The following is a 25,601-nucleotide window of genomic DNA, read 5'->3' as shown; positions in this document are numbered from 1 at the left end:
TATTACCCTCTACCGCTTCTGTTGGGAGGCCGTTCCACTTAGCCACCACCCTCTCTTGTGTTGAGGAGGAAACGTCTGCGGGTGTTTGTATCTGGAAAGGCGTTAAAGAAGATGCCAGCCCCGGCGAGTCACCCTGACACCTGTCACATGCTGACACGACAGGCGTGTGACGCCGCCAGACGCCGCGTGACTCATAACCCGTCCGAAAACACGGATAGGAAGTGTTAGTCTGATACCCGCGGCTGATTTACTTAATCCTCCCCGATCCTGGGGCGTTTCTCGCGTCTCGATACGGTCTCGCCTTTCAGATTGAATTCTTCTTAACTTCCTTTCATTGTAGATGGAATGTGAGGGAGTTTTACTTTACTGAGAGGGGGTGGATAAGTGGAACAGCCTCCCAGCAGAAGTGGTAGAGGGTAATGTAAACATGCATGGGATAGACATACGGCCCCTGAATCTAAGACGAGACCAGTGACTGATTAAGGTTTGAGGGCCGAGGGGGCCGTATTGTGTGTTAGAGGCCGGGAAGGAATGTTTCTGGATGATTGGGCCCCGGGGGCCGCTGGGGATTGTGCTGTAACTCGTCCGCTGACCCTCACCCTGCTTATCGGCAGATGAACACGCGCTCCCTGGCCCGGCCCGTCCTTAAAGGGCCGGCGGGACTCGGAAAATGTATATATGTTGTATTGCATGATATATATATATATATATATATAACCCCCTTATGTGTGTCATACATCATCTTTACGTCCTGTTCTCCGGATCTGCACGATTATTCCTCCCCATTGTTCTCTCCCCTGTTGTTAAATTGTTGTTTGGCTGCTGTCCCTTTAAGGGTTTTTAATCCACTGATAGGAGTTTTAATGATGCTGACTAAGAGGACAGGGTGTGTGGGGCGGAATAAGTGGTTCTGAGTTCCTGGGTTATACTAAGCCGTGGATATACGTTTTATACCCCCCCCGCGGGGCGGTATGGAGGGGGGCCCCGGGCTTGCCGTATTGTAGCTGTCCCGGGCCGAGCCCACGTGTCTGTCGCGCTGTCACTCCTGTCTGTGTCGCATGCCGTCGCCCCCCCCCCCCCTCCTGGGGTATATTTAGCTCCGGCAGAGAGGAGCGGAGGCCCAGCAAAGGAGGGAGGCTGATGCTGGATTAACCCTTTGTGAGAAGACGGAGTGCGAGGAGATTAAAGGGAAGCGCATTCCTGGGATGTTTGTGTATTGGGGGGGGGGGGGGGGGTTTGGCCAGCTGCCCCGTCCGCCTCTGCAGGGCATTAACCCCTGGCCCCCCCCCCCCCCGGGGTCTACCACCAGGGCATCTGAAAAGACCCAGCCGCTGGCAGCCGTGGAGCAGAGGCCGGGCGGCGGATCCCCGTCTGCTGTAAAGGGACTCCAGACACTTTATTACGAACATTTACCCCAGAATGTGAAGGTTTCAGCCATTTGTGTGATTCTCACTCTTAATCCTTATCCTACTGCCTGTGGGGAACAATAGAACGGCTCAGTCTTAATCACCCAACTGGACTGAATGCAGAAAGGCAGCCCAGCAGAGGTGGTAGAGAGTATTTATACATGCATGGGATAGACATACGGCTCCTGAATCTGATGTGATCATTCATCCTCCGGTTTACTCAGACTCACGGGAGTTGTAGCTGAGAAGCTGCAGCTTGTTGACGGCTCTGTCTGTCTGTCTGTCTGTCACTCAGGTGACTCCGTGTGAATAATCCGCCTGAAGATGGCCGGGGCCTCGGTGAAGGTTGCTGTCCGCGTTCGGCCCTTCAACACTCGGGAGACGACACTAGATGCCAAATGCGTTATCCAGATGCAGGGAAACACTACATGTGAGTGCTGGTGGAGGGTGGTAAGTGAGTGCCGGTGAGTGCTGGTGGAGGGTGGTAAGTGAGTGCCGGTGTGTGTGGGTGGGGGGGTAAGTGAGTGCCGGTGTGTGTGTGGGGGGGTGAGTGAGTGCCGGTGTGTGTGTGTGTAGGGGGGTGAGTGAGTGCTGGGTGGTGGTGGTAAGTGAGTGAGTGCCGGCGAGTGAGTGGGGGGGGTGAGTGAGTGCCGGGGGGTGGTGGTAAGTGAGTGCCGGTGTGTGTGGGGGAGTGAGTGCCGGGGGGTGGTGGTAAGTGAGTGCCGGTGTGTGTGTGGGGGGGTGAGTGAGTGCCGGTGTGTGTGGGTGGGGGGGGTAAGTGAGTGTGTGGGGGTGGTAAGTGAGTGCCGGTGTGGGTGAGTGAGTGCCGGGGGGTGGGGGTAAGTGAGTGCCGGTGTGTGTGTGTGGGGGGGTGAGTGAGTGCCGGTGTGGGGGTGTGAGTGCCGGGCGGTGGTGGTAAGTGAGTGCCGGTGTGTGTGTGGGGGTGAGTGAGTGCCAGGGGTGGTGGTAAGTGAGTGCCGGGCGGTGGTGGTAAGTGAGTGCCGGTGTGTGTGGGGGGGTGAGTGAGTGCCGGGGGGTGGTGGTGAGTGCCGGTGTGTGTGGGGGGGTGAGTGAGTGCCGGTGTGTGTGTGTGGGGGGGTGAGTGAGTGCCGGTGTGTGTGTGTGTGTGGGGGGTGAGTGAGTGCCGGTGTGTGTGGAAGGGGGGTGAGTGAGTGCCGGGGGGTGGTGGTGAGTGCCGGTGTGTGTGTGGGGGGGGTGAGTGAGTGCCGGTGTGTGTGGGGGGTGAGTGAGTGCCGGGGGGTGGTGGTGAGTGCCGGTGTGTGTGGGGGGGGTGAGTGAGTGCCGGGGGGTGGGGGTAAGTGAGTGCCGGTGTGTGTGTGGGGGGGTGAGTGAGTGCCGGGGGGTGGGGGTAAGTGAGTGCCGGTGTGGTGTGTGTGGGGGGTGAGTGAGTGCCGGGGGGTGGGGGTAAGTGAGTGCCGGTGTGTGTGTGGGGGGGTGAGTGAGTGCCGGTGTGTGTGTGGGGGGGTGAGTGAGTGCCGGGGGGTGGGGGTAAGTGAGTGCCGGTGTGTGTGTGTGTGGGGGTGAGTGAGTGCCGGGGGGTGGGGGTAAGTGAGTGCCGGTGTGTGTGTGTGGGGGGGTGAGTGAGTGCCGGTGTGTGTGTGTGGGGGGGTGAGTGCCGGGGGGTGGGGGTAAGTGAGTGCCGGTGTGGGTGTGTGGGGGGGTGAGTGAGTGCCGGTGTGTGTGTGTGGGGGGTGAGTGAGTGCCGGGGGGTGGGGGTAAGTGAGTGCCGGTGTGTGTGTGGGGGGGGGTGAGTGAGTGCCGGTGTGTGTGTGTGGGGGGTGAGTGAGTGCCGGGGGGTGGGGGTAAGTGAGTGCCGGTGTGTGTGTGTGGGGGGGTGAGTGAGTGCCGGGGGGTGGGGGTAAGTGAGTGCCGGTGTGTGTGTGGGGGGTGAGTGAGTGCCGGGGGGTGGTGGTGAGTGCCGGTGTGTGTGTGGGGGGGTGAGTGAGTGCCGGTGTGTGTGTGGGGGGGTGAGTGAGTGCCGGTGTGTGTGTGGGGGGGTGAGTGAGTGCCGGTGTGTGTGTGGGGGGGTGAGTGAGTGCCGGGGGGTGGTGGTGAGTGCCGGTGTGTGTGTGGGGGGGTGAGTGAGTGCCGGTGTGTGTGTGGGGGGGTGAGTGAGTGCCGGGGGGTGGTGGTGAGTGCCGGTGTGTGTGTGGGGGGGTGAGTGAGTGCCGGTGTGTGTGGGGGGGTGAGTGAGTGCCGGGGGGGGAAGTGTATTAATATTGATCCATACATTACGCTAAAAAACCGTTAAGCAGAGGTGGAGCCCAAATCTGATTTGACTGTTAAACTGTGTTTATTACCCCCCAATAGATTGTAAGCTCCCAGGCACAGGGACCCCCTTCTCCTCCAGCACCAGTATGCCGTAACGTGTGTTAATTTGTTCTGCTGGTGATGGGAGTGAGTGTCCTGTGTATCAGGGAATAGTAGTGGTTACCCGGCCTGGTGTTTGTGTGATGGTAACCCAGCCCTTGTGTCTCTGCTGTCCTCAGGTATCTCCAACCCCAAGCAGCCCAAGGACGCCCCCAAGAACTTCACATTTGATTATTCTTACTGGTCCCACACTACGGTAAGGGCACTTCGCACTACGGGCGGCTGTGGCCCCGGAGGGGGGGGGCCCGTTCCCCGGGGGGGCCCGTTCTGTGTCTCACACGTTGTTTTCTCTCTCTCTCCAGAAAGAGGATCCAAACTTTGCGTCCCAGCAGCAGGTGTACAAGGACATCGGGGAGGAGATGCTGCTGCACGCCTTCGAGGGCTACAACGTCTGCATATTCGCCTACGGCCAGACCGGGGCCGGCAAGTCCTACAGCATGATGGGAAAGCCCGAGCCCCGACCAGCACGGGATCATACCACAGGTACCAGCGCGGGGGGAGCCGGGCCTGGGATCATCCTATTATAAGTACTGGCGGGATAGAGGTGAGCGGCACGGGATCATACCACAGGTACCAGCGCGGGGGGAGCCGGGCCTGGGATCATCCTATTATAAGTACTGGCGGGATAGAGGTGAGCGGCACGGGATCATACCACAGGTACCAGCGCGGGGGGAGCCGGGCCTGGGATCATCCTATTATAAGTACTGGCGGGATAGAGGTGAGCGGCACGGGATCATACCACAGGTACCAGCGCGGGGGGAGCCGGGCCTGGGATCATCCTATTATAAGTACTGGCGGGATAGAGGTGAGCGGCACGGGATCATACCACAGGTACCAGCGCGGGGGGAGCCGGGCCTGGGATCATCCTATTATAAGTACTGGCGGGATAGAGGTGAGCGGCACGGGATCATACCACAGGTACCAGCGCGGGGGGAGCCGGGCCTGGGATCATCCTATTATAAGTACTGGCGGGATAGAGGTGAGCGGCACGGGATCATACCACAGGTACCAGCGCAGGGGGCTTAAATGGCACTGATGGGATAGTTGTGAATGGCACCGGATTATACCATGTATAGTGGTGGAATAGGGAGGTCCATTAGATAAATTGGCGCTCAGTTACAGACACGCAGTCTGGTTTATTAATGCCGCGCATGCACAAGCTGTTACTGCCCCTTTAACAAGGCCGTGTTTTCCGTGTTCTCCGCAGCTCTGCGAGGATTTATTTGCTCGCGTTGGTAATAATCAGAGCCCGGACCTGGCCTTCTCTGTGGAGGTGAGAAAGCCGTGTGTTCTGCGTGATACCCTAATGCCCCTAACACATACTAATGCCCCGCGGGGTATCTGACTGCTCCTCACCCCCTGTATCCTGCCCCGCATGGTATCTGCCTCTTACCCCCTCTATCCTGCCCTGCATGGTATCTGCCTCTTACCCCCGGTATCCTGCCCCGCATGGTATCTGCCTCTTACCCCCGGTATCCTGCCCCGCACGGTATCTGACTTTCCCTCTTACCCCCCTGTATCCTGCCCCGCACAGTATTTTATTGCCTCTTACCCCCCCATTACCCCGTCCCGTGTGCTGAATCATCAGGTGAGCTACATGGAGATTTACTGCGAGAGAGTCCGGGATCTGCTGAGCCCCAAAAGTAAAGGGAACCTGCGCGTCCGGGAGCACCCCATAATGGGGCCCTACGTGGAGGACTTGTCCAAGCTGGCGGTGACCTCTTACCCCGACATCGCGGACCTCATGGACTGTGGCAACAAGGCTCGGTAAGAGGAAGCCGACCCGGGATCTGCGCTGGCAGAAACCCATCTAATGCTGTATCCCATGGATCTATGCGGTTATTCCTCCCCATTAAGATGCTGATTGGTTCAGGCTTATAAGCTATGCCGGGGAACGTGGCCCTTTGCGGCACCAGGTAGATACCAGTGATGGTACGTTGGGGTTCTTTGGACTTTGGGTCGTGATCCAATACCGGGTCGCGAGATGCCCACCGCTGGGTGGCGGATGTGCTCTCGCTTTGCTGAGCACAGCGCTGTACAGCAGCATCTGACGCGTGACACAGAGATGAGGAGTCCTGCGGGCTAGGAGTTACCCGTACGTGATGTCGCCGTGCATGCTGATGATGTAATGTGTTAAACCAGGCTTAGTGCCCTCTCAGTGCAGTGATTCCTCCCCATTGGTCAGTCTCGCCGTCTGCTCTTCTTATAGGACGGTCGCTGCCACCAACATGAACGAGACGAGCAGCCGGTCGCACGCCGTGTTCACCATCGTCTTCACGCAGAAGAGACACGACGAAATGACCGGTCTGGACACGGAGAAGGTGAGAGAGGAGCCGGGGCATCTGACGGGGTATATAGATGCTCCGTACCCCCTCTAACGGGGTAACTATAGGGTCAGGGATACCGTCTAATGGGGTAACTGTAGGGTCAGGGATACCCTCTAACGGGGTAACAGGGCATCACATGCTGGAGTTATTCCTATTAGTTATCGGGTCAGTGATACCCCCCCCCTTCTGATGGGGTAACAGGGCAGCTCACGTGTAGGGGTTATTCCTATAAGTTATAGGGTCAGTGACCCCCCCCCCCTTCTGATGGGGTAACAGGGCAGCTCTGTGCTTTTCTCTGATAGGTCAGTAAAATAAGCCTCGTGGATTTGGCTGGCAGTGAAAGGGCAGACTCGTCGGGGGCAAAAGGAACCAGATTAAAGGTACGTGGCGGGACTGGATTTGCCCCCCTGGGTGATAAAGGGTTACTTGACCCCCGAATCACACCCCGTCTCACCCCCCCAGGAAGGAGCCAATATAAACAAGTCGCTGACCACCCTGGGGAAAGTGATCTCTGCCCTGGCTGATATGGTAAGTACCCTCGGGGGCAGTGAGTTTAACTATGAGAGCGCCAAATGCCCCCCTAGAGGCAGGACGCCTCTGTGTTTCAGTTCCCCTGCCCCCCAAATGTGGGGGGCCACGGAAAGAGCTGTAACGCTGTGTCTCTTATATCTCCTCCTAACGCTGCAGATGTCTCTAGCCAATCAGGGGTAAGTGTCTCCAGCTGGCGCCATGTGATGATGTCATACCACGGGAGGCGGGGCCAATGACCTCACACTCTAAACTTTTTTGACTCTTTCAGCAAGGCAAGAAGAAAAGGTCCGACTTCATCCCGTATCGAGACTCTGCCCTGACCTGGCTCCTAAAGGAGAATTTGGGTGAGTCGGGGGGTGTAGCTTTCCGCGCAGGGACTGCTGCTCTTTCCTCGGGGCAGATGTTATATCTGCATATCCCTCCATTTGAACTCTTTGGGAGTTGATTAAGTCTCAACCCTTAACCAGTCGTCGGTCTATCCCATCCATGTTTTAATACCCTCACTGTATTACCCTCTACCACCTCTGCTGGGAGGCTGCTCCACTTATCCACCACCCTCTTTAATGTAGTAGTGATTCTGACGCGGTTGTTTCTCTCTGTCAGGCGGAAACTCCCGCACGGCTATGATCGCGGCGCTCAGCCCGGCCGACGTCAACTACGAGGAGACTCTGAGCACCCTGAGGTACGCCGACCGCGCCAAGCAGATCAAGTGCAACGCCGTCATCAACGAGGACCCCAACGCGCGGCTCATCCGCGAGCTCAAGGAGGAGGTGGCCAGGCTGAGGCAGTTACTGTGCAGCCAGGGCCTGGCGGGTGAGTGGCGGGGTAACGGGCCGGGGCCTGGCGGGTGAGTGGCGGGGTAACGGGCCGGGGCCTGGCGGGTGAGTGGCGGGGTAACGGGCCGGTGAGTGGCGGGGTAACGGGGCGGGGCAGTTACTGTACAGCCAGGGCCTCGTGGGGTATCAGGCTGCGGCCTGGCGGGTGAGTGGTGGGGTAACAGGCCAGGGCGATTCCTGTGCAGCTAGGGCCTCGTGGGGGTAACAGGCTGGGGCAGCTAGGGTACAACCAGAGGGTAACAGACCTGGGCAAAGCGGTGGAACCTGGAGGGGTAAGAAGCTGGGTGTTGGTGAGTAGCGGGTAATAGGGCTGTCTTCATTCTGTTCTGCCCCTTCCCTCCCTCCCAGATATCGCTTTAGATGACGTCGCGGCTGCTCCCCGGCACCCCCCCGCGCCACTCTCCCCTCTGCCGCTCACCGGACCCCCCGAATCCCCCGCGGCCCCCACCGTGAACGGGCAGAGCGAGGCCTTCGGGGAGGACGAGGAGGAGATCTGCACCGAGGAGGCCATGGAGCGGCTGCAGGAGACGGAGAAGATTATCGCAGAGCTGAACGAGACCTGGGAGGAGAAACTACGCAAGACGGAAGCCATGAGGATGGAGAGGTGGGGGAGGGGGCCGCAGGGAGGGGCCGCGGGGGCAGAAAGGAGGGGAGCGGCAGGGTAACTGTTACTGTGTTGCAGGGAAGCTTTGCTGGCGGAGATGGGAGTTGCTGTAAGGGAAGACGGAGGGACGGTGGGGGTCTTCTCCCCAAAGAAGGTAACGGGGAGGGGTTGGCGGGACATGTGGGCGGTGGCCTGGATGGGGAGGGGCTTCATTCTTTTTCCCGTACTTTTTCAGATCCCTCACCTGGTGAATCTGAATGAGGATCCGCTGATGTCCGAGTGCCTGCTGTACCATATCAAGGAAGGAGTGACGCGGTAATGCGGCTGCCACTCACACTCCTCCTTCTGTCCTCCTTCCTTCTCCCTCTCTCCTCTTCTCTCTCGCTGCTCAACGTACCCCCTCTCTCTCTCGCTGCTCAACGTATCCTCTCTCCCCCTCTCTCTCTCCCCCTCTCTCTCTCCCCCTCTCTCTCTCCCCCTCTCTCTCTCCCCCTCTCTCTCTCCCCCTCTCTCTCTCCCCCTCTTTCTCCCCCCCCCCTCTCTTTCTCTCCCCCCTCTCTTTCTCTCCCCCCTCTCTTTCTCTCCCCCCCCTCTCTTTCTCTCCCCCCCTCTCTTTCCCCCCCCCTCTCTTTCTCTCTCCCCCCCTCTCTTTCTCTCTCTCTCTTTCTCTCTCCCACTCCCCCCCCTCTCTCTCTCCCACTCCCCCCCCCCCTCTCTCTCTCCCCCTCTGCTCAACATACCCTCTCTCTTCTCCAGGGTGGGCCGGGTGGACGTGGACATTAAACTAAGCGGGCAGTTCATCAAAGAGCAGCACTGCATGTTTCACTGCAACACCAGTGCCAGCGGAGAAGGTGCGTAGCTCAAGGTGGCGCCCCCTGGGGGGGGGGGCAGGTGCTGTCACCTCGCCCACTCACCCTCTCCTCATTTATCCGCAGTGATCGTCACCCTGGAGCCCTGCGAGGAGGCAGAGACCTACGTCAACGGGAAGCTGGTGACGCAGAGCTTGGTGCTAAAATCCGGTACGTGGGCTATAATGTAATGTAAGTGTATTGAGTCTTTACAGCAGACTAGATGGGGGGGCCGAATGGGGCCGATCTGCCGGCAGGTTCTGGGCTTGCGTGTGGTGCCCCCTCGTAGTAAGCCCCCGCTGTATTTTTGTGGCCCCCTTTGCAGGTAATAGGATCGTCATGGGGAAGAACCACGTGTTCCGGTTTAACCACCCTGAACAGGCGCGTCTGGAGCGGGAGAAGAGCAGCGCGGCGCTGGAGAGCCAGGCAGAGGCGGTCGACTGGAACTTCGCTCAGCGGGAGCTGCTGGAAAAGCAGGGGATAGACATCAAACTGGAGATGGAGAAGCGGTGAGAGGGTTAACGGGGTCCCGATCTACTAAACCCGTGCTGCACCCGCACACTGGGGTACAACCGAGGCGTCCGGCCCCCCACTGATACCCCTTTATTCCCTGGCTGCATTATTAGGCTGCAGGATCTGGAATGTCAGTACAAGAGAGAGAAAGAAGAGGCCGACCTCAGCCTGGAGCAGCAGAGACTGGTACGTATCCGGGGTGGGGAAGTGGAAGAGCCTCCCAGCAGAAGCGGTAGAGGGTAATACAGTGAGGGGATTAAACATGCATGGGATAGACATCCGGCTCCTGAATCTAAGACGAGACCTACAGAGTCTTTACAGCAGACGGGGGCCGGATGGGGCCGCTCAGACCGCTATACATGTAAATTACTTCTTGGGCTTGTGGGCGGGGCTTCCAGTCAGTCATGTGTCCCGTGCCTCATAATCTTACACACCAGTTTATAGCAAAGCCTCTCAATGTTTTTCCTGAAGGCTGGCGATCCCTTTGTACGACGCTACGGCATCTGACGGCGCCATACTAAACCCATCGCTAACAAATTATCAAAACATCAATTTATAAAAAAATTTTATAATCTATCTGATGATGAAAGAAGGTGACCTTTAACCCTTTAGTGACCCCCTCCGTCTTGTGTGTCACGCAGTACGGCGACTCGGACAGCGGCGACGACTCGGACAAGCGCTCCTGCGAGGAGAGCTGGAGACTCATCGCCTCGCTGAGGGAGAAGGTCCCCGCGGGCCGCGTGCAGAGCATAGTCCGGCGCTGCGGCCTCCCCAGCAGCGGCAAGAAGCGCGAGCCCATCCGGGTCTACCAGATACCCCAGCGGAGGCGGCTGGCCAAGGACCCGCGCTGGCTCACCCTGGCGGACCTGAAGATGCAGGCGGTGAAGGAGATCTGCTACGAGGTGGCCCTCGGCGACTTCAAGCACAGCAAGCAGGAGATCGAGGCCATGGCGGTCATCAAGATGAAGGAGCTCTGTCGCACCTACGGCAAGAGGGACGCCAACGAGAAGGAGTGGTGGAAGGCGGTCGCCCGCGACGTGTGGGACACGGTCGGGGTGGGAGAGGACGACGGCGACAAGAGAGGCGGGGCTGGCGGCGGCGGCGGGGTGCAGGATCTGAAGGCGCACATAGACAAGCTGACCGACATCCTGCAGGAGGTGAAGCTGCAGAACAACATGAAGGACGAGGAGATCCGGGCCCTGAGAGACCGCATGGTGAAGATGGAGAGAGTGATGCCCGTCACGCAGGTGAGGACGGGGAGCGCATCAGGGGGTCTTTAAGCAGAAGCGCGGGCGATGCCTCCTAACCGAGTTTCTTTTCCTTCCTTTCCGTCAGGACGAGTGGGCAGAGGACGGTGCGGATGGCCCGCCGTACCCGGCGTGGGGTTCCAACGACGACCCCGAGTCCCGCAGCGACGGCTCCCCCGACCGGTCCCCCCGGGAGCACCGCGTCACCAAGCTGATGGACGAGGACCCGTCTTTTCGGCGCGGGAGAATGCGCTGGGTGAAGCAGGAGCAGAGCCGGCTGCAGAGCATGCAGCACCAGCAGATCATGCGCGCGCTCCGCCGGCCCCCGGGCACCGGCAAGTTTATCCCCCCGCTCGATTGCAAGCTCCGCTTCCCGTTCAAGAGCAACCCCCAGCACCGTTTCTCGTGGGCGCCGGGGGCCACGTTTGTGGTGGAGGACGTGCCCTGCGGAGGTTGGCCCGACGAGAAGAGGGCCGGTGGGGAGGAAGAAAACGAGAAGCGGAACGGACGGCGACCGAAATGGCAAGCAGACGGCGAGCATCAGCCGCACCGGAGGAACTCGCTGGATGGCGGATCGAACAGAGGCAGGCGGCCCCCGCAGCGCCAGAATCGACCAAACGGGGAGGAATTCCACCAAAACGGAAAGGGAGGTCAGGAGAGGGAGGGCGAAAACAGAGGGGGCCGGCAGCCGCGGCAGCCATCGTCCCAGCAGGACAGGCTCTACAAATACCACCCGTACACAGCACCCCCCAGGATGCGCAGGCAGAACTCGGCCCCAGACCTGCGCGACGAGGAGACCCCCGTGTGAGCGGAGAACGGCTACGAAAGTATGTCGCGGATGGTCAGAGAAAGGGAAACGAAGGAGAGGAGCGGCCGGATCGGAGACAAGCGAGGTGATCTCCAACGAGCGTGGACTAGGAAGTAGACGACGCGGTGAGAGGCGGGGGAATGTTTTTAGCGCGACGCACAGAAGTATAATCCGGGAAGTGTTCTTTTTTTTTTTTTTTTTTTTTTTTACATTTTTCTTGTTTTGAGTGGGTTTTTAATTTTATTAACTTTTGGGGCTCAGACGATGATCCTTAAAAAGCTGCTATCCCAGGGGGCGTCCGACTCGTTAAACCACTCGCTTTGCGGCCTTAATCGAGCCAATGCCCGCCCCTGCTGGGAGGCCGCGCCTCAGAACCCATCGCTGCTTTTATAGAAACATTGATTTTCAGGGTTTTTACCGATTTTTAGAGAAACTTCCGGTGTTTTAAGTCATTAGGTCCTGCTGACCCCCCTCCCCCCCCGCTACTGACCCCCGCTGAAGAACTTGGCCTTGGATCCGTCTCTTGTTACTGCAGCCCGGTGGAGATTCGGAGATCTTTGTTTCTATGAAAGCAGCGGATTATTATTATTATTATTATTATTTTTTTTTTTTTCTTCACCGTGCACGATGAGGGCCTCGGCCAATCAGACGCCTCTGTGCTGCTTTGCGGATGGAGGGCCGAGCGTCCCTCCGACAGCCTCCGTGACACTATGTAAGGAACACGTATGTGATGTGTGTACATATGTGTGTATATGTATATGGGATTATATATAGACATGCACGTATATATGTCAGTCTGTGTGCGTGATATCGATGTATGTATATGTAGGGGGGGAACATATATGTGGCACACACAGACATAGATGGTCGGTAGTGGTTTTGGGGTTGCCCCGGCCAGGCAGATGTTTGGGGGGGGGGGTTGTTATTGTGGCCCTTCCCCCACTCTGATTGCCTGTCTGCTGCTACGTGGGGTGGTTTTGGGCCGAGCGCCCCCGGCCGTAAAGCGGCTTCCAAAATGAAGTTTTGCCGCCCGGAGAGGAGACGTTGGTGTTGAGGTGTCCCTCGGAACCAGGACCCCCGCCGGACATTGTTTATGGATTATTGGCCCCCTGGAGCCACCCCGAGCTCCGCCTCTTCTAAACACTACGGCCGCACTTTACTGCCCGACAGCTTCTGCCGCCGGCCCTCGCGGACACTCAAACTCTCTTTTCATTCTGTGTCTGGCGGACGGCCATGTTTGTTTTAATGTGTGTTAATGGTCTTCTGCCCCGGACCCCAGGGTTCCTGAGGCCTGCGCGTGACGGAACGGGGGAGGGGGCTGTATACTGAGTGCCGTGTTCATCTGCCCCAATGATGCAATAAATCATGTCTGACTGCATGGACTGTCCTCTGTCACCTGTTCACACGACAAAATGTACATGCTTATTATACTGTGCTGGGGGCCACACACTGCCGGGGGGGGGGGCACACACCTACCCACCCCCACGGCCGGGGCCCCGAATCGGCCCCGTTCCTGTTATAAAGCACCCGCAGGCATCGCTGGTCCGGTATATTTTATTTTTACAAAATTCAATGCTTTACGATATTTTTAACATTTAGCCCGTTCTGCGGGAGCGTCCGTACTCATACTCATACTCACGCTCGCCCTCGGAGCTACCATGTATGTATAATACGTGGAGATGAGTACGTCGCGTGTCCATATACACAGGAATACATGTGTCATAGATACACGCTACAATATCATATAGAGTCATCCAGCCTGTTCCATGAACACGCATGTCTGAAGACGGCCTCACGTGACCTGGCTGAAGTGTGGGGGAGGGGGCCGCTCTCCTGTCACCCCTGCAGGAACACCATGGTGAGGAGACCTGTGCAGGAAAGAGGGGCAGAATGAGCGAGTGCGGGGCATAGAAAGGCGGGATGAGGGGGACGGAATGAGCGGGGCAGAGAGGGGAGGAATGAGCGTGTGCGGGGCAGAGAGGGGAGGAATGAGCGTGTGCGGGGCAGAGAGGGGAGGAATGAGCGGGTGCGGGGCAGAGTGGGGAGGAATGAGCGGGTGCGGGGCAGAGAGGGGAGGAATGAGCGGGTGCGGGGCAGAGTGGGGAGGAATGAGCGTGTGCGGGGCAGAGTGGGGAGGAATGAGCGGGTGCGGGGCAGAGAGGGGAGGAATGAGCGGGTGCGGGGCAGAGTGGGGAGGAATGAGCGGGTGCGGGGCAGAAAGGGGAGGAATGAGCTCTGGCACACTGGGTTGGCTATGCACCTGCTACTTATTTGCACCGGAAAAGACCAACTCTGGGGGCTGACCCTTCGCTAATTAACCCTCTGTCTGCCATTCAATACACAAAATAAATACACGATGGACTTTTTTTTCTTATAATTATTCAGGGAATGCTTGTCATGTGACCCAAAAGCAGTCACTGATAGGATGTTGCCATATCTACAATTTAACCTTCAGCGTAAACAATCTAATCAGGTTTACTTATCGGACTATAGCGTGTTTCTAGTCAATCTGGTTTCCTGCACTTCCGGGTCACACTCACGCCGTCGCTCTCTTTCGCTCCCCCCGTCCCCCATGTCTCTTTTCCTTCTCAGCTCCGCTTCTTGTTCTCCGCACCTTCTTTCTCCCCGGGAGATCCCGGTGCGGCCTCCCGGAGCGCTTCGCATCGGGCGGGGGTTGTTCCCGCTGTGTGCGCCGAGGCTCGGCCCTGAGGCAAAAGTGCTCTGTGAGGCCGGAGCGGCTCCTCGGGGGAGGGAGCAGAAAAGGGAAATATGAGAACAAGAAAGAGACAGAGAAGGGGGGGAGACATCGAGAGTGCGTGAGAGTGCGTGTGTGTGCGAAGCTTAGATTTGTTTTTGATTCTTTGGGGGCCCTCATCGTTTATGGACAAATTGGAAATTTTCCGCGTCACGGTGAGCCTTACCCAACACGTAGGCCGCCACCAGCTTCTGCACGACAGACACGTGGAGGTTCTCGTGTAGCACGCTCCGCGGGTCTCCGTGTAACGGGAGCATGAGAACCAGCAGGGACGCCAGACCGACCAGGACGTAGAGGCCGAAGAGGCCCGGAGAGAGCGACCGCGGGAACCCTGTGCGGTGACAACGAGTATATGTACAGCGCCAAATATCTCTACACCCATACGAAGTGTACAGTCGGGTCAAGCGCCTCCCTTACCCTGCCGCGTGGGGAACATGCGCGAGGGCGGACACCAGAGCCCCGGATCCCGTGCTCCCCTTTCTCGTGCTTGCGGTTTGGTGCGGTGCAGAGCGGCAGCGATATCCTTCCTCCCGGCGGGGCCCCGGCCTGCACCCTCCTCCCAGACCTCCACCCGGAACTTATCGGTGGTCCCGCAGTGGCGAGGGTGGGCATCCCTGTGCCGAATGACTCTGTGGGGGGAGGGGACACAATAATAGGGGATGAGGGTGGAAGTGGGCGGGGAAAGCGGACCGGACCGGGGGCCGGGACTCACATGTCGATGCAGGAGTTTGGTCGGACGGCGCCGTCGGCATCGGTTACCACGTAACGGGAGGGGGCCGTGGAAAGGACTGGAAGAGAGGGGGGAAAAAAGGCATGTCTACTAAACACCACTTAGTACCCTTCGGCGGGGCCGTCTGCACCCCAGTCTCTTACCGCTTGGAAGTCCTGGCCCTGCGGCTGGCTCGTCGTGGCCCCTGGGGGCCGGTTTGGACACGGCTTACCTTTGTACCGCAGCACACGCGGGAACGGGTTGTAGATGGTGAGGACCTGCTTGTGGCTGCTCTGGTCGTCGGCAAAGAAGTCCAACGCGGGAGGAAAGACGAAGACGGGGAGCGGGGAGCGGGAGGCGGAGGGCAGGGGGAGCCCCGCGCTGCCTCTCTTCTCATCCTCCGCCCGGCCGGGGACCCCCCTCTGCATGACCGCTACGTGCGGGGGGCATCAGCGGGCATGACGGGCACAGCCTTCACCGGCCACATCTAGAAGCCTGCGAGAGCCACAGAGACAGAAAGTACAGCGTTACCCCGATACCCAGGGGCAGAATGTACAGTGTTACCCCGATACCCGGGGGCAGAATGTACAGCGTTACCCCGATACCCGGGGGCAGAATGTGAATGTACAGCGTTACCCCGATACCCGGGGGCAGAATGTACAGCGTTACCCCGATACCCGGGGGCAGAATGTGAATGTACAGCGTTACCCCGATACCCGGGGGCAGAATGTACAGCCTTACCCCGATACCCGGGGGCAGAATGTACAGCGTTACCCCGATACCCGGGGGCAGAATGTGAATGTACAGCGTTACCCCGATACCCGGGGGCAGAATGTACAGCGTTACCCTGATACCCGGGGGCAGAATGTACAGCGTTACCCCGATATCCGGGGGCAGAATGTACAGCGTTACCCCGATATCCGGGAGCAGAATGTACAGCGTTACCCCGATACCCGGGGGCAGAATGTACAGCGTTACCCCGATATCCGGGGGCAGAATGTACAGCGTTACCCCGATATCCGGGGGCAGAATGTACAGCGTTACCTCGATACCCGGGGCAGAATGTACAGCTTTACCCCGATATCCGGGGGCAGAATGTACAGCGTTACCCCGAGGGTTGAACGGCCCTAGGGTTGTAACATTGGCGCCATAAATGACATCACTGCACAGTGCGGTGCTGCGGGTTGGCCCCTGGGGGCCACCTTTATACAGGTGACATGGTACCCACACACCATGAACAAACCTGCTAATCGCTTAATTCTGAGGAAAGTGACATCATCAGTGACGCCAGAAACCTAAGGTGCAATCACACACCCCTCCACGTCACCGCCAGGGTTCATGTGACCAGCCGTGACATCATAGCTTGGTGCAGTCGCGATATATCGTGTTGCCCTGCAGCAGGGGTGGGTAACTGGGGGAGCGAGGCCTCACTTTGTAACCCCATCTCGCCCGGCCAGCGGCCCGGACCCCTTACCTGCAGCTTCCGCCATCATCAGCAGCTGCTTCCCTGACATACCCGCTGCATACACGATCTGATTGGTCGGAGCTCGCGTCCGTCAGGTAGCTTGTATGCTGATTCGGCGAGAATTAACCAATGAAAGTGGGATTTTCTTAGGAGGCGCGCCTCTTCCTTAACCCGATTTGCCAAGGTTTCGCGTATGAGCTGTCATACACAGAGCAACAAGGGGAATGGGTACACGCTCCCTTTGATCGCTGATTGGCTGTCTGTGTTGCCAGTCATTCGTCGAACGCAATTTTTTTTTCTCTCGTATCCCGTCACGCAGCTGCCGCCCTTGAGGTACTGAGCGGAGGGGTATTTATTTACCCCGGGGCAGGATGTTACGTCACACAGAAAGAAATTCGGCCAATACATTTCCTAGCCGAGAACTATACTATACCTGCCAAGGTAAAATCCATTATTCTTCTTCTAAATGCCCCATTCGCCCACAAATAGCCCAGTCACGCCTCTAACCACACCCCTAAAACACATATGGGTCTCGAATAATAGGATGAAATGTAATTCACGCGTCTCATTCCTCATTGGTCTGCTTCTCCTGTTGCCATGTCAGAGAGGGCAGATCCGGATCACTTACTCGGTTACAGCCCGGTTATACAGGGGCAGTAATTTAAATGATATCTACCCCGGTAGCCCCGGTAACGTGGCCAGAGGGCAGGCTGGTAATGCTAAAGCGAGTCATAGAGGACCGGTCTGGCACAGAGACACGTCTGGGGGGGTGCTGGCTGATTTTGCCCCTACACACCAGGGCCAGGACCCACTTGCTGGGGGTATGTAACGCAGCCAGTGGGCGGGAGATGGCATGGTCGGGTCTTGGAGACCAGTGAGGGGGGGCTGAGCCGGGTACTGCTCTCCCGAGGGGTTTTGGTCCTTGCGAGCTTCTGTACAGACTTTAGGTTGCCTCTGCATGGGCGGGATCTGGGAGGGGACTCGTAACTCCACAAAACTTCCCATAATGCCCTGTACTGGGCTGCCTGTGCCCATCTGCCAGATCCGGGTAACCTTGTGTGGGAGGGGAGTAGGGCAGGAAGAGGCGTGGCTAAACATGGCTCCCACATCCTGATGAAAGAGCTCAGAGACCCGGGGAAGCAGAGCTTCACCCAGAGACTTCAGGTCAGACCCAGAGAGTTATTAGGTATGCCAATCACGCCACCGTCCAATCCAAGGTCACACCACCGTCCAATCCAAAGAGGAGACACAGGCGGGGGGTCAAAATATTTATTACATAAAAAAAGAGGAAACGGACAGGAAGTGGGGCAGGGACGGGATGGGGAAGGCGGTAAAGGGGTGGGGATGGCGATAAAAGGGTGGGGAATGGCAGTAAAGGGGTGGGGATGGCGGTTAAGATGTTGGTAATGGCGGTAAAGGGGTGGGGAATGGTGGTAAAGGGGTGGGGAATGGCGGTAGCGGGGTGGGGAGTGGTGGTAAAGGGGTGGGGAATGGCGGTAAAGGGGTGGGGAGTGCAACTCTTCTGCCTCCTGCACCGCAGTAAACGTCTCGCCCCTGGAGGGCGGTTTACAGGACGTGAGAGAAAGGAGAGGAAATATTACAGAAACAAATTATTCTCTCCTGCGATTAAATACGGATTTCACGAGGGACTTCCAGCCCGAGGACGTCACATGACCAGGCACGGGGCCCCGAGGACATCACATGACCAGGCACGGGGCCCCGCGGAGCCGGGCGGGGAGCCGGGTTCTTTAGCAGGGCTTCTTGGCGATGTTTGAAAGAATCTGATGTTGGGCTGCCTTGTAAGCGATGACAAAACTCTCCGGGCCGATGCGGCCTCTTCCCTCCTCATCCACCTCCCCCATGAACAGGTAATTCTGGCCTAGAGGTAAATATACTCAGCATCACTATATGCCACAGCATATCGGCAACAGCATATAGATACTCGGTATCATTATACAGCGCGGGGGCGGGTATAGATACTCAGCGCGGGGGGGCGGGTATAGATACTCAGCGCGGGGGGCGGGTGTAGATACTCAGCTCGGGGGCGTGTATAGATACTCAGACCGGGGGGGGCGGGTATAGATACTCAGCGCGGGGGTGGGGGCGGGTACAGATACTCGGGGGTGGGGGTACACTCGCCTCTCTTGAGGATGGGGCAGCGGGGGCACTCGTTGATGACCCGGACGCTCATGCTCTTGCCGGCCTGCTGGATGCTGAGGTCTCCGGTTTTGTAGGTGTGGATGATGCCCACGGTGGCCACCAGTGTTTTTTCCACGTCTCCTTTCACCAGGGACTTCACGGTTCCCGCCAGCACTGCGGAGAGATCGCCCCCCCAAGCACTTTAGATTGTAAGCTCTGCGGGATGCCTCGCTAAGCTTTCTGTACAAAGCATAATTGTTATCGCCATAGCAACCTGCTAATCGGACCATTCTATGGGTTGCTATGGCGATAAGACCCCTTTCTTGAGAATGATCAAATTTAAAGCTTTGCCCCAAAGTCACTTTTACATTTACCCCCCGACTGTAACCATGGTGATGGCAATGACCCCGTCTGTGCCCGCTTGGGGTCTCACTGCACCATGTGAATAATAAGTGGGTGGGTGGGTATAATTAGCACGTGGGCGGGAATAATTAGCGAGTAGAAATAATTAGTGGATGAAAATAATTAGTGGGGGGGTGGGATATTCATTAGACGGCTGCTCGTTAAGCTGCTCCAGGGTGGAATGTGACGACTGGTTGCCGTGGCGCCCGGCAGCCGCTCACCGAACTGGTTGGCGCAGTAATGGCTGCTCAGCGTCCCCGTCTTGCGGCATTTCTCGGGGCATTTCCCGCGGGATCCGGAGCCTAAAACGACATTCGGGTGGTGAGAAAGGCGGAGCCTGCACGCTGACCCCCGGGAGCCCCTCTTCCTTTGATTTGGCCCTCGTGGCCCCCGGTACCTGTTGCTTTGGGGGCGGCTGTCGTGGCCGCTCTGGTTGGCTTGGGTTTGCGGGTGGGCTTGGCCATGGCTTCTGTAGCCGGCGCGGCCGTGGCTTTCGTGGTGGGCTTGGGGGTGGAGTTCTGGGTGAGTTTTGGTTTCGGGGTGAGTTTTGGTTTCGGGGGCTGCTGGGTACCCAGCGGGCGCTTGGAGTCGGGAACGCTGACAGAGGTGGGCTTGGTTCCTGGGGGCACTTTGGGCACCTCAGACGCGTCCTTCATCCTGTAGGTGACTTCGAATCCGTCCCCCGTCACGCTGGGATCCGACACGAACTGCACCAGCATCTCGTTAGAGTCCGAGTATATCGCCCTACCAACGAGACATAACGATATTACACATATATCGCCACCATATACCGCAGCGCTGTACAATCTGTTATTATATATATATCGCCGCCATATACCGCAGCGCTGTACAATCTGTTGTTACATATATCGCCGCCATATACCGCAGCGCTGTACAATCTGTTATTATATATATCGCTGCCATATACCGCAGCGCTGTACAATCTGTTGTTATATATATATATAGCCGTCATATAGTGCAGCGCTGTACAATCTGTTATTATATATATCGCCGCCATATACCGCAGCGCTGTACAATCTGTTATTATATATATAGCCGTCATATAGTGCAGCGCTGTACAATCTGTTATTATATATATCGCTGCCATATACCGCAGCGCTGTACAATCTGTTATTATATATATAGCCGTCATATACCGCAGCGCTGTACAATCTGTTATTATATATATCGCCGTCATATACTGCAGCACTGTACAATCTGTTATTACATATATCGGCGTCATATACCGCAGCGCTGTACAATCTGTTATTATATATATCGCCGTCATATACTGCAGCACTGTACAATCTGTTATTACATATATAGCCGTCATATACCGCAGCGCTGTACAATCTGTTATTATATATATCGCCGTCATATACTGCAGCGCTGTACAATAGCCGTCATATACCACAGCGCTGTACAATCTGTTATTATATATATCGCCGTCATATACTGCAGCGCTGTACAATCTGTTATATATATATATATATAGATATATCGCGGGCGGGGCAGTAGGGTTGGCCGCACTCACTTGGGGGGGGAGTCCCCGCAGTATTTTCCGATGAGATGGTTGCTGTCCGTCTGTCCTCCGTTGAACACGGCCAGGTAGTCGTACCGGCAGTAACCGTCGCCCTCCACGTCAAACTTACCGAACGACAACTCGATCACCTACCGGGGCAAAGCGCACGCCGGTTACCGGGGCAACAGGGCGTCTCACACACACACACACACACACACACACACACACGGGGTATTCCTGTAACGATAGGGCCCCCCTCTGGTGGGGTAAGAGATTATTCCGCCCCTTACCTTCTCCTGGGGGGCTATGATGTGCCAGGAACAGCTGATGCCGCTCGGGTAGTTGTTCTCCGGCCAGTTGGGGGAACTGAACGATCCCTGCGGCTTCTCCAGTGTCCCCCCGCAGCGCTGACTGTCTGCAACACACAGACGCCGTTCACTGCCCCGCCTGCTAATACCCCGCGGGGGCAGACTCCCAACGTCACCCCGCATCACCCAGCGGGGGCAGACTCCCAACGTCACCCCGCATCACCCCGTATCACCCCGCGGGGGCAGACTCCCAACGTCACCCCGCATCACCCCACGGGGGCAGACTCCCAACGTCACCCCGCATTACCCCGTATCACCCCGCGGGGGCAGACTCCCAACGTCACCCCGCATCACCCCACGGGGGCAGACTCCCAACGTCACCCCGCATTACCCCGTATCACCCCGCGGGGGCAGACTCCCAACGTCACCCCGCATCACCCCACGGGGGCAGACTCCCAACGTCACCCCGCATTACCCCGTATCACCCCGCGGGGGCAGACTCCCAACGTCACCCCGCATTACCCCGTATCACCCCGCGGGGGCAGACTCCCAACGTCACCCCGCATTACCCTGTATCACCCAGCGGGGGCAGACTCCCAGCGCCCCCCGTCACCCGCAGGGGGCAGACTCCCAATGTCACCCGCAGGGGGCAGACTCCCAATGTCACCCTGTAGGGGGCAGACTCCCAGCGCCCCGCCTCACCCCGTGGGGGGCAGACTCCCAGTGCCCTGCGTCTTACCGGAGACCTGTGCGGACGCCGCGCTGTACCAAACCAGGAATCCACGGCCGGCGTTCTCCTCGTCTGTTACCATCTCCAGCATCATATTGGGCCCCGTGGACACGAGGGCCCCCGGGCGGAACGTCCCGCACACGCGTGCCAGCTGCTGCGAGCCCCGGCTCAGCCCGTTATACACGCTGAGGTAGTCATAGCGACAGCCTGGGTCAGCTTCGATGTCAAGCAGGCGGAATGTAAGCACCACGACGTGGCCCTCGGGGACCTGGCACAACATAGAATACGATCATCGTCACAGTCCCGGAAGACCCCCAAGTATTAACCCTTTAATACCCCGTCACACAGACCCCACCGCAGTGACTCGCTGACGCTGGGAACCGAATGGCTCTAATAACGGTCGTTATGGAAACCGTGACTGGTCAGGAGGTAAAGATATTCTGAACGGAGTCACCTGTATTCAAGCAGGGATTCCAGCTGTGATGTAGCAGGGAGAAAAGAGCCAATCAGGATCCTCGGATGTCATTAAATCAGAGGAGAATACAAAGGAGTCGTCTCCGGACTGTGTGACCCCAGAATCTGCCCCGAGACTGGGGTAAATACATATACCGGGGTAATTTCCCGGGTACGATCCCTTCTTGCCCCCGACGTGGACACTCCCTTCATCCCTCCTCGCTCCCCACCGTCCACGCGTCGTTGCTGTGTATTTACCGTTATGTTCCACACACATTTTTGGCTGTGGGGGTAGAAGTTGGGGAAGCCCTCGCTGGCGATGTACCCCGAATCCCCCACGATGTCTCCTCCGCAGTGAAAGACCGGCCTGCAATACCACAAACAGTCAACAAACGGTTAATAAACAATCCCGTCATCAAGATCTTTCTTCTCCGAGTGGGTGAGGAAGAAGCGGAACGGCCTTCCAGCAGGTGAGGTAGAGGCTAGTACACCCGCATGGGATAGGAATATGACGCTCATACCCATCAAACCTATCGGAAAAGAGGGGCATCTGAGGACGAAAGAGGGACTGGCCAAACGAAACGGGGACACTTGGTAGGTATGAGACATCTGTTGTTGCTTTTTTCTTGGCATGTTTTGGTTTGGTTGTCCGTATAATTCCCCGTCCTGTATGTTATACGCAGACCCCGAGGCAGCGAGACCCCGAAAGCTAGTAGTCATTACTGCCCCGCTCACCCCCCTCGTACCCCCCCTCACCCCCTCGTATCCCCCGCTTACCCCCTCGGGCCCTGACCTCTCCTTGTCTTATCCGTTGCTTCTGACCGCCCCCCCTATGGGCATCTCATTCCTGCGCCTCTTGGTGTAACCCCCCCCCTGTTAGTTGCCCCCTCGTCTCCCTCCGGGACCCCCCGTCTTTCCGCAGAGAGCCCCTCGGCTTCCGTGGATAAGTAATCGGCACACTGTGGGCTGTGTCCCCTCCACACAGGGCTTTTCATACAGGCCCCGGGCCCCCCCGGCACGTTTTCACTTCCACATCTGAGGGTTGTTGGCACGGTAACAGGGGCCATATTTACTAAATAACACAACAACGAGATTCTCTGTCTTCTGCAAGTCAGAGTTTTTTTTACCCCGCAGAAACCCAGATATCTGCCCCGTCTAACCTGCCCGGCGTTCCAGGACTCGTCTTAGACTCGGGGGCCGTACGCCTGTCTTGGCCACAGAGCTGACGCTCTAATATACCGAGAGAGGATACAGTATATAGAGAGGAGGGGGAGTAACCCGCAGAGCTGACGCTCTAATATACAGAGAGAGAGGATACAGTAGATAGAGAGGAGGGCGAGTAACCCCCGGAGCTGACGCTCTAATATACAGAGAGAGAGGATACAGTATATAGAGAGTTGAGATCGCAGAGCTGACGCTCTAACGTGTAGTCTGGTTTTAGGGGTATGACGTGTCCCTCCTGTGCCGGGGAGGTTTAGGAAACATCAGATCCGGGGAAGAGGGGGGTTTATTGGGTGATTGAGGGGTAAATGTAAGTGGGGGGGCAGAATTGGGCAATCGGATGCCACGGGGGCCAGAGATGTGAAGGAACAAAGTGTATGTAAACATTTACTCAGTGGCAGAGCGTAATGTCAGGGCCGGCGTGTGGCCCGCAGCCAATCAAATCAAACGATTCCCATTAACCCTTTAACAGTAAAGCTGGAAGAGACGCAGAGACCCCCGCGTGTACACAGTGAGAGTGCCCTGCGGGTACAGCGCTGAGATCATTGGGAGCTACAGCATGTAAAAAATAATAATTCTGGTGCAAACATCACCATAGCAACTAATGGTATTGTCCAATCTGGTTGCTGTGGTGATAAGACCGCGTTCCAAACTGTCATTGTCACTCAGGGGGATACATTAAGATGAAACGTCCCCGGAGACCCGCGGCTCGGACACATTATATTTTATCCTTGGTACAGGGCGTTTTACCGGAATGGGTTATCAGGGACTGGTGGCAGCCTGTGGCAAATCCAGCATCATCCGATTAATTTCCTCCCCTAAACCAATCAACAACAATCAGCAATTTAGCAATCGGGGAGAAGTAACGTAATGGGGAGGAATAATCCTGCAGATCCCGAGAACTGGAAGTTAACATGACTGCCCCCATGGGATAAACACAAGGGGGGGTCCTAATACATTGGGGCGGAATAAACAGAGTGAAAAATGTACCCGGGGGGGGGGCGCTATTTGCCCCTGGATGCGGCGTCGGACGTCCACCGCTGGGGAGCAACAACTAATAAGACTGATAATTAACTAAAATTAACCCATTCAACTCGAGCGGCGGAAAACTGCAATTATTTGTTAACTAGTAATTAAAGTGTCTGGGGCCGGTGATGGACAGACAGACGGATCAAACCTCTCCTTCCGTAGGTAGTTTGCGAGACCCTTTGATCTATACACAGGCATACACGGGGCTGCAGATCACACGCGTACACATATGAGTCTTATGACATACATGTAAAGCTCACGCACACTCTTAAGACACTTACCTGGTGTAGTTAGTTTGGGGGTCAGGGTTTTGCCCCCAGGAGACCCCCAAATACAGACAGAGGACGAGGAAGCGCGTGCAGCCCATGATGTGTCGGAGAGACTGCGTGCGAACGGCTGGGACTGTTAGTGGGGGTGTGTGTGTGACTGTGCGCGTGGATGAGTGTGCGTGGATGAGTGTGTGCGCGTGGTCGAGTGTGCGCATGGAGTGCGTGAGCTGCTGGGGAAAGGGGTCTGGCCTGTCACAGGTAAGCAATGTATGTGTAGATGCGGCATGCGTGTGTACGGACCTGTGTTATATGTTATATGTGTGTACAGGCAGAGGGGGAAGGGGTGAGTGAGGAGCACATGAGCGGTAGTGCGGCCACAGAGTGTGAAGCAGAGGGGGAGGAATAATGTTAAACAGATGTGCGGGCAAATTGTGCCGGGGAGAGATCCAAGTCCTGCTTGAAGGAGCAGTGGGGGGGGGGCAGTTATCCGAGCCGGGGCTTATACTCCACATATGGGGATTTAATCACCGGACCCCAAGCGGGGAGACCCCTCGGCTGCTGACACCCTGCTGATTTCGGAACTCATTCCATGGGGAGCTGCAGCGTCCAGCATTCAACGCACGGCTAGCTGCAGTCCAAAAAGAGCTGCCGGGTTCGGTCCAAAAACAGCAGCCATGTTTAGTCCATTACAAGATGTCGTGTTCGGTCTATAGAGAGGTTCCGGGTTCAGTCTATAGAGAGGTTCTGGGTTCAGTCTATAGAGAGGTTCCAGGTTCAGTCTATAGAGAGATTCTGGGTTCAGTTTATGGAGAGATGCCGGGTCCAGTCTATAGAGAGGTTCCAGGTTCAGTCTATAGAGAGGTTCTGGGTTCAGTCTATAGAGAGGTTCCAGGTTCAGTCTATAGAGAGATTCTGGGTTCAGTTTATGGAGAGATGCCGGGTCCAGTCTATAGAGAGGTTCCAGGTTCAGTCTATAGAGAGGTTCCGGGTTCAGTCTATAGAGAGGTTCCGGGTTCAGTCTATAGAGAGGTTCTGGGTTCAGTTTATGGAGAGATGCCAGGTTCAGTCTATAGAGAGGTTCCAGGTTC

The 25,601-nt window shown here is 57.1% G+C and overlaps 3 protein-coding genes across 3 annotated transcripts; 1 reads left to right on the top strand and 2 right to left on the bottom strand.

The window, feature by feature from the left end:
* The first annotated feature begins 1,730 nt into the window (after positions 1–1,730).
* On the top strand, positions 1,731–11,511 carry LOC149276302 (kinesin-like protein KIF1C). Its single transcript, XM_089503707.1, is given in 20 exon segments — positions 1,731–1,836; positions 3,917–3,993; positions 4,100–4,252; positions 4,254–4,280; positions 5,005–5,070; positions 5,386–5,564; positions 6,007–6,118; positions 6,427–6,504; positions 6,587–6,652; positions 6,924–6,999; positions 7,259–7,468; positions 7,840–8,095; positions 8,174–8,249; positions 8,331–8,410; positions 8,852–8,946; positions 9,031–9,114; positions 9,269–9,452; positions 9,570–9,642; positions 10,098–10,703; positions 10,792–11,511. Coding segments are annotated over 20 exon segments (3,324 nt in total).
* Positions 11,512–13,347: 1,836 nt separating this feature from the next.
* On the bottom strand, positions 13,348–15,403 carry LOC149276301 (motile sperm domain-containing protein 1-like). Its single transcript, XM_089503706.1, has 5 exons — positions 15,208–15,403; positions 14,979–15,054; positions 14,684–14,895; positions 14,433–14,597; positions 13,348–13,379 (listed from the first exon to the last, which is right to left on the bottom strand). Exons 1-5 carry the CDS (start codon positions 15,401–15,403, stop codon positions 13,348–13,350), a joined length of 681 nt encoding a protein of 226 aa, XP_089359832.1.
* Positions 15,404–18,188: 2,785 nt separating this feature from the next.
* On the bottom strand, positions 18,189–24,611 carry LOC149276300 (procollagen C-endopeptidase enhancer 2-like). Its single transcript, XM_089503705.1, has 9 exons — positions 24,526–24,611; positions 22,253–22,361; positions 21,551–21,809; positions 20,794–20,918; positions 20,516–20,652; positions 19,370–19,725; positions 19,203–19,283; positions 18,580–18,753; positions 18,189–18,319 (listed from the first exon to the last, which is right to left on the bottom strand). Exons 1-9 carry the CDS (start codon positions 24,609–24,611, stop codon positions 18,189–18,191), a joined length of 1,458 nt encoding a protein of 485 aa, XP_089359831.1.
* Positions 24,612–25,601: the final 990 nt, after the last annotated feature.

Source organism: Sceloporus occidentalis, unplaced genomic scaffold (genome assembly GCF_023333645.1).
Source record: "Sceloporus occidentalis isolate IW3139 unplaced genomic scaffold, rSceOcc1.0.p SCAF_242, whole genome shotgun sequence".
Lineage (NCBI taxonomy): Eukaryota > Metazoa > Chordata > Lepidosauria > Squamata > Phrynosomatidae > Sceloporus > Sceloporus occidentalis.
This window is presented reverse-complemented; position numbering and strand designations above follow the sequence as displayed.